A 16,721-nucleotide genomic window follows, 5' to 3' on the forward strand; every position below is an offset into this window, starting at 1 on the left:
AGAAAAGTGTCCGGTCGCGGCAATTCAACCGTCTTATTGGCGGTCAAGTATGAAACCGCCATCAGCAAACGCTTTTCCCTTCCTCTTCGTCCACGAACATGCCTTACCTCGAGGATTTCGTCAAGAGTGCGTCCTCTCTCTGTTCTTAAATTTTCCTAATTATTTCAAATTGATGGTTTTATTTTAAAGCTTGTTGCCATTTTTTAAAAATAAAATAAAATTTAAGAGTCCTCATCCCCTTAGCTTTCAGCTCGTTGAAAATCCAAAATGGCAGCTTCTCTAAAAAGGCTGTTGACAAAAAATGCATGAACAGTGTAAAATTTCAGTTCATGCTATTTTTTCATCAATTGCTTCATGAAAAATGAAGAGGAAATGTGTTCGATTTGAGGGGGGGATTATCGAACCCTTCTCCTCTCTGGACATGTGGTAGCTCTTGGTGGTTCTCTCATAAAACTTGTGAAATATCTCCCAAAGGAGTACATGGGCACCCCCCTCCACACAGCCATCTGCTTTGAGCCCAACATGGGCCGTGGAAGGAGCAGCTTTATTTTACAAGGAGGATAGCAAGGGTCTTGCTCTTCAGCTCACACATTTTTGGATTTTGGCCATCCCTTACTCCCAGTCGGGCGCCCTTGTGGACTTCAAAATTCTGTGTGAGCCAAAGATGGGAGCTCATTTATAGCATTCCATTTGTCGTGCCAAATATAGTGAGGACATTGACTGATCTATCACCCCACGGGTGGAGACTATCCGCCGGACATCATCCACATCCTCTGAGGGACGCATAATAGCACAACTTAATATCACAATTTGAAATGGACAACTTAATAACAACTGAAAATTGAAATGAAATGAAATGAAATGTTGATAGATGGACACCAGCACTGGGGCCGGAACGGACCGACTCCCCCCTCAATATATGATATATTATTGGGAGTATTTAACAAATACAATGCTCCATGGGTTCAATGAACCAGATGATGTCCATGTACAACTGAGATGAATACAGTACCAAACAAGAGGCTCGAAGTAGATGTTCGAAGGAGAGCGACCACTTGAGTGGTCCAGTCTCTACGGTCGTGTGCCTTCACTGGAATCCGCGGAGAGCGTCCCACTGGTGTTCCAGGACCACGCACAAACAAGCACTCCCGTACTAACACCTGGCTCTCCCGATCTCGGCACCTTCGGACCGTGATTCTCCAAAAGCTTGGACTACCCGGCACCGAACAGGTGTTAGCAGTAGAGAGAATCCTTTATCCGATTTACAACAAAGTTCTTTACTTAAATCTGAATTCACTTACTTGTAGCTCGCAAATGGAAGACAGATACCCGAGGTGTCTGTGTGTAGCTACTAGAGAGGGACACCAGGGCGCAACAGCCTGTCGAGGAGGAGGAGGAGGAGCTGCCTGTGTAGAAGGTGTAGCCACCTAGGAGGTGTAGAGCCACTTGTAGCCGCCTATGGAAGGGAGGTGCAACCCCACGCAGCCGCCTGTAGAGGGGAGTGCAGCCCCACGCAGCTGCCTATAGAAGAGGAGTAGCTGCCTGTTGTGGAGGGGATGCAGCCGCCTGCAAAGGATGAAACAACCACCTGATGAAGAGGAGACAGCCGCCTTTTGTAGAGAAGGGGCAGCCGCCTGCAAGGGAGGCCTGCAAGGGAGGAGGAGCACAGCCTGCTGGAGAGTATGCGTAGCCTGCTGTGGAAAGACGCCGCCATCTGTGTGGAGGGGGAGAGCAGTCCACCAGCGTGCAGCCCTGAGGAAAGCGCAGAGATTCAGTCGCATGCAAAGTAGGAAAACAGCCGCCTGCTGTGCAGCCGTTTGCTGTGGAGGAGGCGCAGCCTGAGAAGAGCAGTAACCGCTTGGCTGCAGCCGCCTGGTGATGCAGCCGCCTAAGAAGAGTAGAAGCGCAGCAGCCTGGTGTGCGGCTGCCTGAGAGCAATCGTGCAGGGGATGATTGCCAATTGTATGCTTTTACGGGTGGGGTGGTCGCTCTCTTTTGTAGAGGTTGGAGAGGAGTTACACGACCACAGCTGGCCGGCTCCCCAAGCTTGCATGGGGGCGGCTAGCTTCAAGGTGTGGTGTGGGTAGGTGGCCATGCACCCACCCCCACACACATAAAGGGTTAAGTGTGGGGGTTTCCCTCCCCACCTTGGCTCATATGTGGGTGCCCCTAATGGGTGCCCACTTTTAAATGAATGTGAACTTACAACCTTATAAAATGAAAGGTTAGAAATAAAACTATTAAACAAACAAGTGCAATACACTTACCACCTGTTCACACGCAACAAAACTCGTCAGAAGACAGAGCAAACTTCACGACTCACTGGCAGGCGTCCCCGCTCAGTAAGTGGCACGTCAAACAGGCAAACACAAGAATACAAGTCATGCGAAAACTGTTTCAAACATGCAAAACATGAGTGCATGTGCAAATAGTATCATGGACATATCTCCCGTTCATGGAACAAGTACAAAACATCTGTCGGCACAAAAATGGCACGACAGAAAACATAAATCCTAGTCTTCCTATGGAGTGACAGTCCCATAGGTAAAACACAGTTTGCAGGCACGAGTCTCCCTATGGAGTGACAGTCCCATAGGCAAGACACGGCACAAATACTGGCTCTTCCATGGCGTGACAATCCCATGGATAGAACACAGTCCAGGTCATACACGGGTGGCACCAGTCTGGCTCCGGTCCATACGACACCATCCTGCTAACACACGGGTGGTACCAGTCTGACTCCCGTCCATGTTATGCAAAAATATTAGCCCCTTCACATGAGACACCGGTTTGGCCTCAAGTGAACGAGACACAAATATGGAGATGGACCAAATGGTCGGCCAATTGGTGACATCCCCCCGGGCTTCTAAAGAGTTGTCCTCAACTGAAAAGCCTCAAGATATGCCTGCAACAACTGTGGGTAGTCAACAAAATAATCCTCATTTACCCACTTTGCATCAATAGGCAAATAATTTTTGAACTTCACAAGGTATCTCCTGGAAAGCTTTCCTACAGGTAGCTTTCGCTCCTTGTGAAAGACAATTTGTTCTCGCTGGAGGATCTCCTCAAGCTCATCAATCTCTGGCGGATCTTCTGTGACAGGCTCGTCAGGATCTGGCCCCACATATTTCCGAAAAAGACTCACATGAAATGCGTTGTGAATCTTCTAGTGACTAGGTAAAGCAAGCCTGTATGACACTTCATTGATCTTTTGAATCACCTTGAAGGGTCCATAATAGCGAGGAGAAAGCTTAGGATATGATCCTTCTCGTCCTGGCCTCTTCCGAAGCCTAGTCTTCTCAAATTTCAGCAAAACCCAATCACCTTCTTTAACTTGCATGTCCCTTCTATGCTTGTCAGCAGCCATTTTATGCTTATCTTGTGACCTTGCAATGGCTGTCCGCACCTGAGCAAAGGCTACATCTAAGTCACGAACATATTCATTGGCTGCAAAAATCTCATCCTTTGTACGAAGGATGGGTGGCAATACCACTCTGCCATAAATAATCTCAAACGGAGCCTTTCCCGTGGAGACATGGATCGTATTATTGTAGGCAAACTCAACAAGTGGAAGATACTTCTTCCATGCAGTCTTTTGATCTGCCACATAACACTTCAACAGATCCAACATAGCTGAATTTGCAGCTTCACTTGGCCATCCGTTTGGGAATGATAAGCTGATGAAAACTCAAGTTTAGTACCCATGTTATCAATAAAGCCCTCCAAAAGAGGCTCGTATCCCTGGGATCTCTATCCCCAACAATGGATTTAGGCATACCATGATGCTTGAAGATATTAGCAAGAAAAAGATTTACCATATGATCAACATTAATGGTTTTCTTGACGGGCAAGAAATGAGCTTGCTTGCTAAACCTGTCCACAATGGTCCAAATAGCATCATTCCCATGGTGGGATCTAGGCAAGTCCATAATAAAATCCATAGTAATACTTTCCCAAGGTTGCGAGGGAATAGGCAATGGCTGAAGCAAACCTGGAGGTTTTTGCTTGTCAAATTTCACCTTTTGGCAAGTAATACATGCATGTACATAAGCCTCAATGTCTTTACGCATGCTTGGCCAAAAGAAATATCTTTCAATCATGCGTATAGTGGGCATGATACCTCTATGACCAGCATAAGGTGGAGCGTGACATTCCTCCATAACCTTTGGACGTAAATCCTTCACCACACATAGGCAATTATCCTTCATAAGATAACCCTCGTTGATAACATAAGAGGCATGTGAGTGACCAGCCATCAAATCAGTCCATATATGGCAAAAATCACCATCCAAATGATACAAATCACGCATGGCAGATAAGTCCCCATGAGAGGCTACTGAGACTGCAGCCACATAAGGCCTCCTGGATAATGCATCTGCCACCACATTTTTCTTTTCCGGAGTATGCATAATCTGAAAATGAAACATGGAAAGAAAGTTTGCCATTCTCATCTGCTTCTCCGAAAGCTTTGTTTGAAATAGAAAGTATCTCAAGCTTTGATGGTGTGTCTTGACTACAAATTCAGCCCCAAGAAGATAATGTTTCCATATCTTTAAGGCATGAATTATAGCCAAGAGCTCTTTCTCATAGATATCCATAAGAAGCATCATGCAAACGACGGCTCTTGTATGCAACTGCATGTCCTTCTTGATTTAGGACAGCCCCTATACAATCGCCACAAGCATCACATTCTACTACGAATGATCTTTGCAAGTCAGGAACAATCAATACGGGTCTACATATGATAGCATGCTTGAGCTGCAAGAAAGCATCCTGTTCTTTTGAAGTCCATTTGAAAGTGGTTTTCTTCTTTGTGAGATCATGTAGAGGGGTGGCTATCATAGCAAAATGCCTTATGAAACGCATGTAATATGAACATAATCCCAAAAAACTACGTACTTAATGTACGTTTTGCAATTTTGGTGAGACCAAAGGGCATCACCAAAAATTCATATAATCCAAAGGCTGTCCTGAATGCAGTTTTATGGACATCTTGTGGCACCACTCGTATTTGATGATAACCACTCTTCAAATCAAGACGGCTGAAACAAGTCGAACCATCAAGCTTATCCAAAATGTCATCAATACGCGGAATTGGGAATCTGTTCTTGATGGTAAGCTTATTTAAAGCTCTATAGTCCACACACATGCGGAAGGAGCCGTCTTTCTTTTGAACAAGAAGCACAGGAGAGCAATAAGGTGAGGAACTAGGCTGAACCAAACCTTTGCCTAAAAGCTCATTTACCTGCTTCATGATCTCTTCTTGTTGTGCGGCACGCACACGGTATGCGGGTTTGTTAGGTGGAGAACTACCTGGCACAAGATCTATGCGATGATCTTCGGGCCTTTGGGGAGGTAATTCACCTGGCAATGCATCAGCAAAACAGTCGTTGAATGCATGAAGAAAATTCAGCCTATCATAAGTCATAGCATCCACATTTTGATGACTTGGTACAATGCTATCACGAACAAAAACCAAGTACGCAGAAAGACTCTTTTTCATTGCTTTATTAATTTGGATGTGAGATACAAGTGGAATCCCCTTCTTTGCCAGCATCAATGAAATGGATGCGGTCTTTATGCATAAAAGAAATCATGTTGGTCTTGTACTCTTTGCGGGGCTCAAGCCTATGATGCCATGGCTTGCCCAACAATACATCACATCCATTTAGTGGTGCAACTAAGAAATGTTCATTATCAAGGTAGCCCTGGATATGTATGCGCAACTTCCCTATCAATAGGGTAACCTGCACCTCTTTACCAACAAAAGCAGCTTGGGCTTCAATCTGAGGTCCCATGTTCTCAACCTCAATACCCAAAGCAGCTGCCGTTTGTATAGAGATGAAGTTATCGGTTGCACAGTCATCAAACATGAATAAAGCGGACTGATCCTTGATTTGACCCCAAGTCTTGCATACCATCCGCTGTTTTGCATCATGATTTGTGTTTTCCTGCACATCGGGAACTGCATGTACATTAGCCTTGGTCTGCTTGTCCTCGTGCTTAGGTTTGCGGTCAGGGCATTGTTGAAACATGTGCTCTTTGCTGCCACAAGAAAAACATTTTCCCTCCTTGGCATATTGCTCTCTTTGCTCCGGGGTCAAGCCAAATTTGTTTTTCTTTAGGCCTTGATCTTTAGATGAGGTATTTTCAGCTTTATCTCCCTTGTGGGTCTCCCGGAAGTTCTTTTTAGGTGGCTGTCAACCTTTTTGCAGATTTGGGACAGCCTTGTCTTTCCCCTTTGAACCGCCTTGATCTTGCTTAATTTTGAGCACCAATTGCTCCGTAGCAAGAGTAGAGGCTGTAAGCTGTTGCAAAGTATGTTTCGGGTGCAATTCAATGCCCGAACGATAAGTTGGTTGCAATCCGGAGCGAAACTTCCTTTCTTTCTTTCATCCTCAGTGATTTGCATAAAAGGAGTTACCTCTAGCAACACTTTCCAAAACTCGTTGACATACTGTTGCACACTTTCATTATCTCTTTGCTCTAGTCTATCCCACTTTTGGGTGAGAGTTTGCTCCGCATTTGGTGGCAAAAATTGAGCACAGAATCCGTCCTTAAACTCCTTCCAGTTGCAAATGGGGTCCTTGGTGATCTTTTTAGTGATCCACCAATGAGCAGCGGTCCCTTTCAAAAACATGCTAGCATGGCGTACTTTAGACTTCTCAGTGAAGTCCTCATCGCTAAAAGCAATGTCAAACTGTGCCACAAATGCTAACACTTTGGAAGCATCATACTCTCCATGAAAAACATCAAACTTAACGGACTTGTCACCTGCTTTAAATTCCTTGAGCTTTCTGGCATGAGGCTCATGTTTCACTGGTCAAAAGTGGTGAAGGGACCAAATCAAAATGGTTACATCCCCTCCATCTTATAAAGCAATTGTCCGAACTGTATAAACTTGATACCACCGAAATATTCTTCAAATAAGGTAGATGCATTGCCAATCCATAATATTTCATAATCCATGCCTAAAGCCATAAATGATCCGAAGTTAGACACGGACACAAGAGCCAATTGTATCAAGAAAGAAACTTTATCCATATCTTGAGTGAACAACTCTGATAAAAACCATACACAAGCACAAGAGCCGTCTGTGCCCCAAATATCCATAAATCCATATGCCGCATCAACAACTCTAATATTAACCAGACACAGGCACAAGAGCCAATTGTGTTCCAAATATCCATAAATCCATAAGTAGCTTTAAGCACTTGCAAAATTAAAATAAGCAGAATACATAGCCACAAAACATCTTTCCATGCCAGAATACATAGCCACAAAACATATTTCCTTGCCATTGGATTTCATAAGTGCACCACTCGGATGATCCATACGCATGCGGCATAACCAAGCTAAACATGCTTCACATGTTCATATGGTTCACCAGGGCAACGACCCTTCCATGAAACCATTCATGCTCGCCAGGGTTTCCCCCATAGTTGTCACGGTACGAAAATACGATACGGTACGGTACGATACCGTACGGGAATATTCGGTACGATATGAAATTTTGGGATACGGTACGATAAAATACGGTTTTTATTTTTTACACTTACAAGCTATGGAGCTTCAAGCTTGAATGTGAGGGAAGGTTGGGAGGGGAGGAGTCTACAGTGCTTGAGAAACCAGTACATGGATATGTGTCTCTCCCGGTTGGATCTCCCGATTGTCTCCAAAAAAGAACCTGGATGGGTAATGCAATACCAAAGGTCTCCCAGTGTAGCGTTTATGACTAAGGGACCGTCCTTGCACAAATACGAGGAGTGCATCTAGGGTGATAAGTTTAGGGACTCCTCTCTAGATCAAAATGGCCATGTCCAAATGTTCTCCCTTGTGCATAACTTGAGAATCTAATTGTCTAGCCTACCTATACCAGGGATCCCCAAGTGATGTAGCAAGATTCTCTCATCCTACCAATCAAGTGTACACTACCAGTCTACCTCGCCAGATTTTTTAGGTCTCTCCACAACCCCATATGGAATACTGAGTGGACACGAAAGTTACGAAGTATTGCGAGCATTTGGGATCTTCGTAAAGCAGGGTTTCTATTTTTTTTAAGCATTTGGAAATTTTTTTTCAAGGGAAAAAAAATTTTTGGGAAAAAAAAAAAAAAAACAAACCTAACTCGTACCGTACGATATCGTACGAATTCGTACGGTATCGTACCGTACGACTCGTACGTACAAATAGGTTCGTACGCGTACGAGAAACAACTATGGTTTCCCCTTCCACGAGGCCTCACTCACCAGGGTTGCCACCATTCCATGAGTTCATGAAATCACTCACCAAGGCTACCACCCTACCATGAGTGACTCCATCCATAATTGGCGTAGACACAGTCCCTTGCCAACAAGATGTTAAGTCACATGACCCTTGGTGTAGACATAAGTCTCCAGCCAAAAAGGCGTCATGTCCACTCTACCACATGCACTTCGTGTCGGTACTCAAAACATACACTATAGAGGAAAGGTGGGCTCAAGTTCACTCTACCACATGCACTCCGTGTTGGTACTCTGACCACACACCTTGGAGGAGAGGTGGGCTCAAGTTCACTCTACCACGTGTACTCCGTGGTGGTATCGTGATCACAGACCTAGAAGGAGAGGTGGGCTCAAGTGTAGAACATAAGATGAGAATGAGTCACAGGCATAAATATCCTGGTTCTTCATAAATATATCTGCTGCATATAGTTTTGCAGGCATTTCGGCCGCCAATAGAAATCCATAGAAAAATCCTCGATCCATGAGATATCCATTAGTTCTAGAAGTCCACTGCATCCCAAATAAAGGGAGCCAAAGACATACTCCATCCAAGCAAAAGGAGCCAATGATAACCATATAGATGCGTTGAACCATCATATATGTATAAATCCTAGAGCAAAGATATGCGAAAAACTTAGTCCATAGTCCTTGGTCATGTCCGTATGAAAAACCATATAAACCAGGCTTTCCAACCATTATGTTTACTTGAAACAGTTCAAGCCAAACAACACACAATTCTCCTTGTACAGGCATACAAGGGTTAAGTGTCCAATAACACTTTCAATAAATTGCCAAAAAGCATCAACTTTGCAAAACTCAAAGTATACTTAGCTTTTCTTTGCTAGGTTCATCCTGAAACCAAAAGAAATACCTCGTCAGCATACACATAAGGTATCTTGACATATAGCTCCATATAGCTTGCTCTTAAACTTGATTTATAATCCACAATAATCTATATGGAAAGAGTGCTATACACGGACACATAAAGTCAACTCCATACTCCGAGGATAAATTCAGTGAATCCATAAATCCTTAGTCCAAGCTGTGTACTGCACAAGCTTTTGACACATGACTGCTTCCATAAGCAAAACTGTTGGTTAGTGCAGTCCCCACTTTTGATCTTTTCTCTTTCTCTTCGTTGGAAGGAAGTGTTTGCTTCCGAAAAAGCCTATGCTTTGATACCACTGTAACTAGAAGGGGGGACCGGAGCAATAGACCAACACTTCAAATACCAGTCAACAGAGCATGAAAACACAACGGAAGAAACATAAACAATATAATAAACACTGCACTAAGCTGGAACGGCCGGCCCCCCTTAGGAACTTCTTTATTCAAAGAGAAGCTTTTACAATAAACCAAGGTGCGGGTACATACAGCACCGGATTTTCCACAAAGCATCAGCAAATCTCTTGCCCAGACATCTATCCAGTGCCAAGCTAAAAGCACAGCACCAAAAGCCATCCAGAAACTGTCTCAAAGCAATCCCATGAATCAGCTCATAAACAGTCCATAAAACAGCCCGGTACAGAGCCAAAAACAGCCGCGGTAGCTCGATGGCGGTGGAGCATGTCCTTGATCTGGAGCTGATGAGGTGATCGTGGCTCACGGGGGGGTCGAGGGCGTCGGGCACGCTGTATCAGCCGACCAGCCCTGAAAGAGTGAGAACAGTCCACTGTATGGCCAGCGCTGAAAGTATCCTGCAGCCCCCCTTGTACGGCCAGCACACAACAGAAAGAGAGAGGTGCTGCTGTACGGCCAACGCTGAAGAGAGAGAAAAAGGTAGAGAGATGCTATTGGATAGAAGGTATGCGTTTGATGATCAAAAACAGGCCCAAGCCTTGCTTTAAAAGAGTCGACTAGCTCAATAATAGTTGTGCTTTTCCTTTTTGCCGAAAATAGCTGCACTTGCCCAAAATATCAACTTTATGCTTTTCCCAAGCTTTTTCGCCAAGTTTGCTCTAGGCGCCTTATTTTGTCTACATAAACATGCCCAAAATAATAATAAATCCAGCCTGTCTTTACTGATGTGTGAACACACGGACTTATAAACATCATAAGTCACTTTATTGATAAAAATCCCATGGTGCTTATGCTGCACAGCCTTTTTTCAGGCCAAACATTGCTAGTAAATGCTTTAGATTTCTTTTGTGGAAAATCCTCGTTCACACGTTGGCTCCAATCAATGTGTGAAACACTGGTCAAGAGTGGTGAAGAGACCAAATGGTGACATCCCCTCCATCTTATAAAGCAGTTGTCCGCAAACCTAATACCATTGAAATATTCTTTATATAAGGCAGATGCATTGCCAATCCATAATATTTTAAAATCCATGCATTAAAGCCATAAATCTAGATCCACGATCGGAAGTCAAATACGGGCACAAGAGCCAATTGTATCAAGAAAGAAACTTTATCCATAACTCTGATAAAAGCTAGACACAGGCACAAGAGCCATCTCTGTCCCAAATATCCATAAATGCATATGCCGAGTTAACAATTCCCATATTAACGAGACACATGCACAAGAGCCAATTGTGTTCCAAATACCCATAAATCCATAAGTAGCTTTAAGTACGTGTAAAAATAAAATAAGCATAATACATAGCCACAAAACATCTTGCCATGCCATTGGATTGCATAAGAGCACCACTCCTATGATCCATACGCATGCCCAACACAAACATGCTTCACATGTCCATATGGTTCACCAAGGCAATGATCCTTCCATGAAACCATTCGTGCTCGCTAGGGTTTCCCCTTCCACGAGACCTCACTTACCAAGGCTACCATCCTTCCTTGAGTTCATGAAATCATTCACCAGGGTTACCACCCTTCCACGAGTGAATCCATCCACAATTTGTTGTAAACACAGTCCACTGCCAACGAGATGTTAGATCACGTGACCCTCGGTGTAGACATAAGTCCCTAGCGAAAAAGGTGGCGTGTCCACTCTACCACATGCACTTCGTGTCGGTACTCAGAACATATACTTTGTGGAGGAGAGGTGGGCTCAAGTTCACTCTACCATGTGCACTCAAGTGTAGAACATAAGATGAGAATGAGTCACAGGCATAAATACCTTGGTTCTCCATAAACATATATGCTAAATATAGTTTTACAGGCATTTCGGCCACCAATAGAAATCCGTAGAAAAATCCTCGATCCATGAGATATCCATTAGTTCCATAAGTCCACTACATTCCAAATAAAGGAAGCCAAAGACATATTCCATCCAAGCAAAAGGAGCCAACGATAACCATATAGATGCATCGAACCATCATATATGTATAAATCCTACAGCAAAGATATGCCAAAAACTTAGTCCATAGTCCTTGGTCATGTCCGTATGAAAAACCATATAAACTATGCTTTCCAACCATTATGTTTACCTAAAACAGTTCAAGGCAAACAACACACAGTTCTCCTTGTATAGGCATACAAGGATTAAGTGTCCAAAAACACTTACAATAAATTGCCAAAAAGCATCAACTTTGCAAAACTCAAAGTATACTTACCTTTCTTTGCCAGGTTCGTCATGAAACCAAAAGAAATATCTCATCACCATAATCACAAGGTATCTTTAGATATAGCTCCATAGAGCTTGCTCGTAAGCTTGATTTATATTCTGCAATAATCCATATGGAAAGAGTAATCTACAAGGGCACATAAAGCCAACTCCATACTCCGAGGATAAATTCAGTGAATCCATAAATCCTTAGTCCAAGCTGTGTACTGCACATGCTTCTGACAAATGACTACTTCCATAAGCAAAACTATTGGTTAGTGTAGTCCCCACTTCTCATCTTTTATCTTTCTCTTTGTTGGAAGGTAGCCTCTACTTCCGAAAAAGCTTATGCTTTGATACCACTGTAACTAGAAGAGGGGACTGGAGCGATAGACGAACACTTCAAATACTAGTCACAGAGCATGAAAACACAACGGAAGAAACATAAACACCGCACTGAGCTGGAACGAACAGCCCCCCATACGAACTTCTTTATTCAGAGAGAAGCTTTTACAATAAACCAAGGTGTGGGTGCATACGGCACCAGATTTTCCACAGCATCAGCAAATCTCTTGCCTAGATATCTATCCATTGCCAAGATAAAAACATAGCACCAAAAAGCCATCCGAAAAGTGTCTCAAAACAGTCCCATGAATCAGCTCATAAACAGTCCATAAAACAGCCCGGTATGGAGCCAAAAACAGCCCCGAACGCCGCACCAAATCAGCCCCAAACATGGCCCATAGTACGGCCAGAACTGCCAGCAAAACATTACCTGAGAACCCCCACGTGTGGCTGATGATACTGCAGCTGTACGAATGCTCAATTGTATGGTTGCTGTGCGGACAACAAACAGCCAAAGTCTTGTGGAGTAAAGATCTCTGTCTGCCAGCCTAGAGAGGTGTAGCCTGCAGCTCAATTGCACGACGAGCCACAGTAGGAGAGAGAGAGTGAACTGTATCAGCCGAACAGCCCTGAAAGAGTGAGAACAGTTCACTGTATGGCCAGCGTTGAAAGTATCCTCCAGCCCCCCTTGTACGGCCAGCGTACAGCAGAAAGAGAGAGGTGCTGCTGTACGGCCAACATTGAAGAGGGAGAAAAAGGGAGAGAGATGCTGCCGGCTAGTAGGTATGCGCTTGATGATCACAAACAACCCCAAGCCTTGCTTTAATAGAGTCGACTAGCTCAATAATAGCTATGCTTTTTCTTTTTGCCCAAAATAGTTGAACTTGCCCAAAAATATCAACTTTATGCTTTTCCCAAGCTTGTTGGCCAAGTTTGCTCTAGGCGCCTTCTTTTGTCCACATAAACATGCCCAAAATAATAATAAGTCCAGCCTGTCTTTAATGATATGTGAATAGGCTTGCCCTTATGATCGAGGTTATGGTGGTGTGAGAAACATCATCAGCACACACGTCTTGGTATCCCCACAAGTGGTTGAACAAGAATATATGTCTAAGAGGATGAATCCTCATGCTATTAGAGAGAAACCATTTCCGAGTTCACGCCATGCAAGTGTACCTTATGTAGCTTGTGAAGAATGCAATGTTTATGGCAGTGGTTGAAATGTGAAGCATCCTCCTCGAAGGTCGGCATCGCGAGATGTAAGAACTCAACTGCCCCCTCTGAAAACTGATGTCGGGACTCCATAAGCCCAACCAAATCCAAATCCCAATCCTTCAAGCCCTGGAAGTACCACTGTGCCCCAGGCACGGTCACGGACACACCTGACCACAATCCAGAATCCTCACACAGAGTAAGGGAAATAGGAACATTCACAGTAGTGGTAACGGAAGTAGTGGCAGCCTCCTCAATAGCATCACACAACGTAGAAGCAAGCTCCTCCATAGAAGGCAAAGGGACTAGCAACACATCCTGGTCACTAGTTGTCGAAGAAAGAGTCGGAGGCGAAGCAATAGGAGACAAATCCCCCTCAGAAGCTGTGAGCAAAGATAGCCCACTATCTTCCTCAAAAACATTACCAGAGATATCATCTTGGCAAGGAGAAGTATGTACAGAAACTAAAGACAAGGCAACAGGAGAAACAAACTTCTCAAATGCAGTGAGCAAAACTAGCCCACTATCCTTCACTGCAGGAACATCTCCAAAAGCAAAAGAAGTATCCACAAGATCACTGGTTGCATAGCACCCAGAAGTAGAAACCATCTGCCAATCACCGTCATCACCATACATGTCACAAATCAACTGCCACACATAGAAAGTAGAAGCATCATCATCAGGAGCATAGATGAAGTGTCGAAGAACCGAATCCTGACAATTCAGGAGGAGAAAGCCATAGATCTGTCCGTCAATCTTCCTCCACCGACACACATCCTTTGCAGAGGCAAGGTCCGGCAAGCACCGATTCTTGTACAAGAGAAACTCTCTCAAACCATACTCCCTAAGAATAGAAATAACCTGCAACTTCCATGACTAAAAGTTACCACCATCCAACTTGTCTACCTCATCTAGGAAATAACAAGAAAGTGGTACGGGATCTGAAGCTGTCATCATTGATCCAACCAATAGGACCAAACCTCATAAGATAAAAAACTGTCCAAATCAGAAAACGCTGATGCAGGTCCCTTCCTCCCACCAAAATGCAGCCCTAAGAGACTGGACAATACCCAAAAATCTTCCTGTAGCAAAAAACGCAGAAGCTTCTGTCGACTGTACCTCCAACCTTGAGGCCACCAGACGAGGGAAGCAAAAAATGCGGATTTGATATGGAGAGAAAAGGCAGTCACACAGGGCCTGGGAATATGTTGTAAGAGGGTGCAAGAGGGAAAGGCATCAACTAGGACTGTAGCTTGGGCTCTCCTCAAGAAAAAAAAAACGCACAATCTCAGAAGAAGTAGTGTCCACCACAGGTACCAAGGTTGCCACCAAAGCCCGAACCACCACAATCCCCCTCTGCAAAAGGGAATGTCCACCGGAGAGGAAAACGCAGCCAAAGAGGGGTTGCTGTCCTGAAAAAACAGGCCACCTAGATCCAAACTCCAAGTAGGAATGAAACGTTGATGAAAAGTTACCTTCTGGCTGCAAGCGATGAAGCCAAACTGAAGGAGAACCAACCAGCAGAAGCTGTCCAGAAAACGCAACAAGAAGAAGGCTGCAAATCTGTGAAAAACGCAGAGGATAAGGGGCTGTAAATAGGGCTAAATCTGGGGCAGCAGATGGAATCGCTGAACCGGGAGCAATGATACTATGAAAGAGTGGACAGAGCGGAAGCAAAAGAGCACTATAGTGTGCTGAATAGAGAGTGCAAGAGAGAGAGATATGGAGCAACTATGCTGAATATACTGAAGCAATACAGTCCTAAGCAAGAAACAGAAGTAGTCTCATAAGTGAGGGAGCAAAAGATAGACAAGGCAAGATACAAAACTGAGAGGCCAGCCCACCTATTTATAGGTGGGGAGAGCTGGCCGACTGGAACTGCATATGCTGGCCGACTGGACATCAGTAGTAGCTGGCCGACTGGGAAAAAACCATACAGGCTGGGAAAAAACCCCATAAAAATATATAAAATAAGGGTGGCCAGCCCACAATCAAGGCCATGCAAAAGGGACCAAAAGGACACCAAACATGGACAGAAACTAGGGATGAATGTGCTAACATCCTGGTCACACCTTATAGCAACTAATCACAACCGCCACTGCCACCGAGCAATTGGAACTCAAGTTGAGTTGATCCAATAAGGTTAAACCTCATTCTAGGGCAAAGAGAGGGCTATCCAAAACTTACAAAAGAGTGAACCACCACCTAAAAAGGACCAAAACCAAGATAAAAATGGTCTAAAGACTGAAAATAAGCCTACCAAGAAGCATTTCTTCCAAGTCAAAGACTATGGTCTCATTGCGGAGCAGAAAAAACACTATATGAGCGAGGGGAAATGCTTTACTTGTGGTAGCACTGAGCATATTGCAAATGCATGTTCACACAAGAAGAAGCATGATAGTGCGAATGCACCAAAGCCTAATGTGCATATGGTTTCGGATGTGCAGGGTAATACTTCACAGGATAACAAAGACAGGGTTGTATGTAAAGCTTGGGGACAACTTAAAGATCAATCCACTTTGTTCATGTTTGATGATTGTGTAACTTAGAACTTCATATCTACACAGATGGTAGCTGCTTTGGTATTGAAGTGGGGGACATGGGTCCTCAAATTGAAGCAGGGGCTACCTTTGTTGGTAGAGAAGCCTTTGAATGGTTGTGATGTATCACTTGGAAAGCCTTGGCACACGCGCATTGATCCACACAAAGCTTACAAGACTAACAGAATTATCTTCATTCATAAAGGCCGAGAGCATATAATTGAAGCTGGTGAAGAGGGTGATACTATCTCCATTGTATCCCATGTACAAATCAAGAAAGTAATGAAAAAGAGTGTTTTTGCGTACTTGATTTTTGTTCGGGATCATGTTGAAGAAAGTAATGTGCATGTAAACACTCTTAGTAATGATAAGCTGAAATTTTTGCAAGAGTACAATGATTGTTTTGCTGATGAGTTACCAAATGAGTTGTCACCCTTACGACTGGAAGATCATCACATTGATCTTGTGCCGGGTAGCCCACCACTTAATGGGCCAGCCTATCATGTGAGTACATTCCAAACAGAGATCATGGAGCAGGTAAATGAGCTTCTTGAAAAGGGTTTCGTTAAGCCAAGCTCTTCCCCATATTGTTCGCCCGTCGCTTGGTTCAAAAGAAGAATGGATCGTTTCCTGTGTGTGTGGATTATAGAGCTTTTAATAAGCTCACTATCAAGAATCGGTTTTCGATTCCACGCATAGACGACATCCTCGACAAGTTGGATGGATCGACATGCTTTAGCCGAATTGATCTCAAGAATGGGTATTATCAAGTGCGTGTGGTGCTTGAGGATGTACATAAAACTGCTTTCAGAATAGCATTTGGGCTTTATAAGTATCTTGTTATGCCTTTTGGTCT

At 44.0% G+C, this 16,721-nt stretch overlaps 1 protein-coding gene across 2 annotated transcripts in view; it reads left to right on the top strand.

Annotated features, from left to right (window-relative positions):
* The first annotated feature begins 13 nt into the window (after positions 1-13).
* The window catches only part of LOC147625838 (PHD finger protein ING1-like), a 53,362-nt gene continuing 36,654 nt past the window's right edge, over positions 14-16,721 (top strand). For both annotated transcript variants that reach the window (XM_086817415.1, XM_086817416.1), the window contains exon 1: positions 14-126. In XM_086817415.1, the coding sequence (XP_086673541.1) occupies positions 99-126 (28 nt within the window). In that variant the 5' untranslated portion in view covers positions 14-98. The remainder of the gene's footprint in view (positions 127-16,721) is intronic.

The sequence above is a fragment of the Cibotium barometz genome, chromosome 23 (assembly GCF_041138505.1).
Source record: "Cibotium barometz isolate CiBa-2024 chromosome 23, ASM4113850v1, whole genome shotgun sequence".
Classification (NCBI taxonomy): domain Eukaryota; kingdom Viridiplantae; phylum Streptophyta; class Polypodiopsida; order Cyatheales; family Cibotiaceae; genus Cibotium; species Cibotium barometz.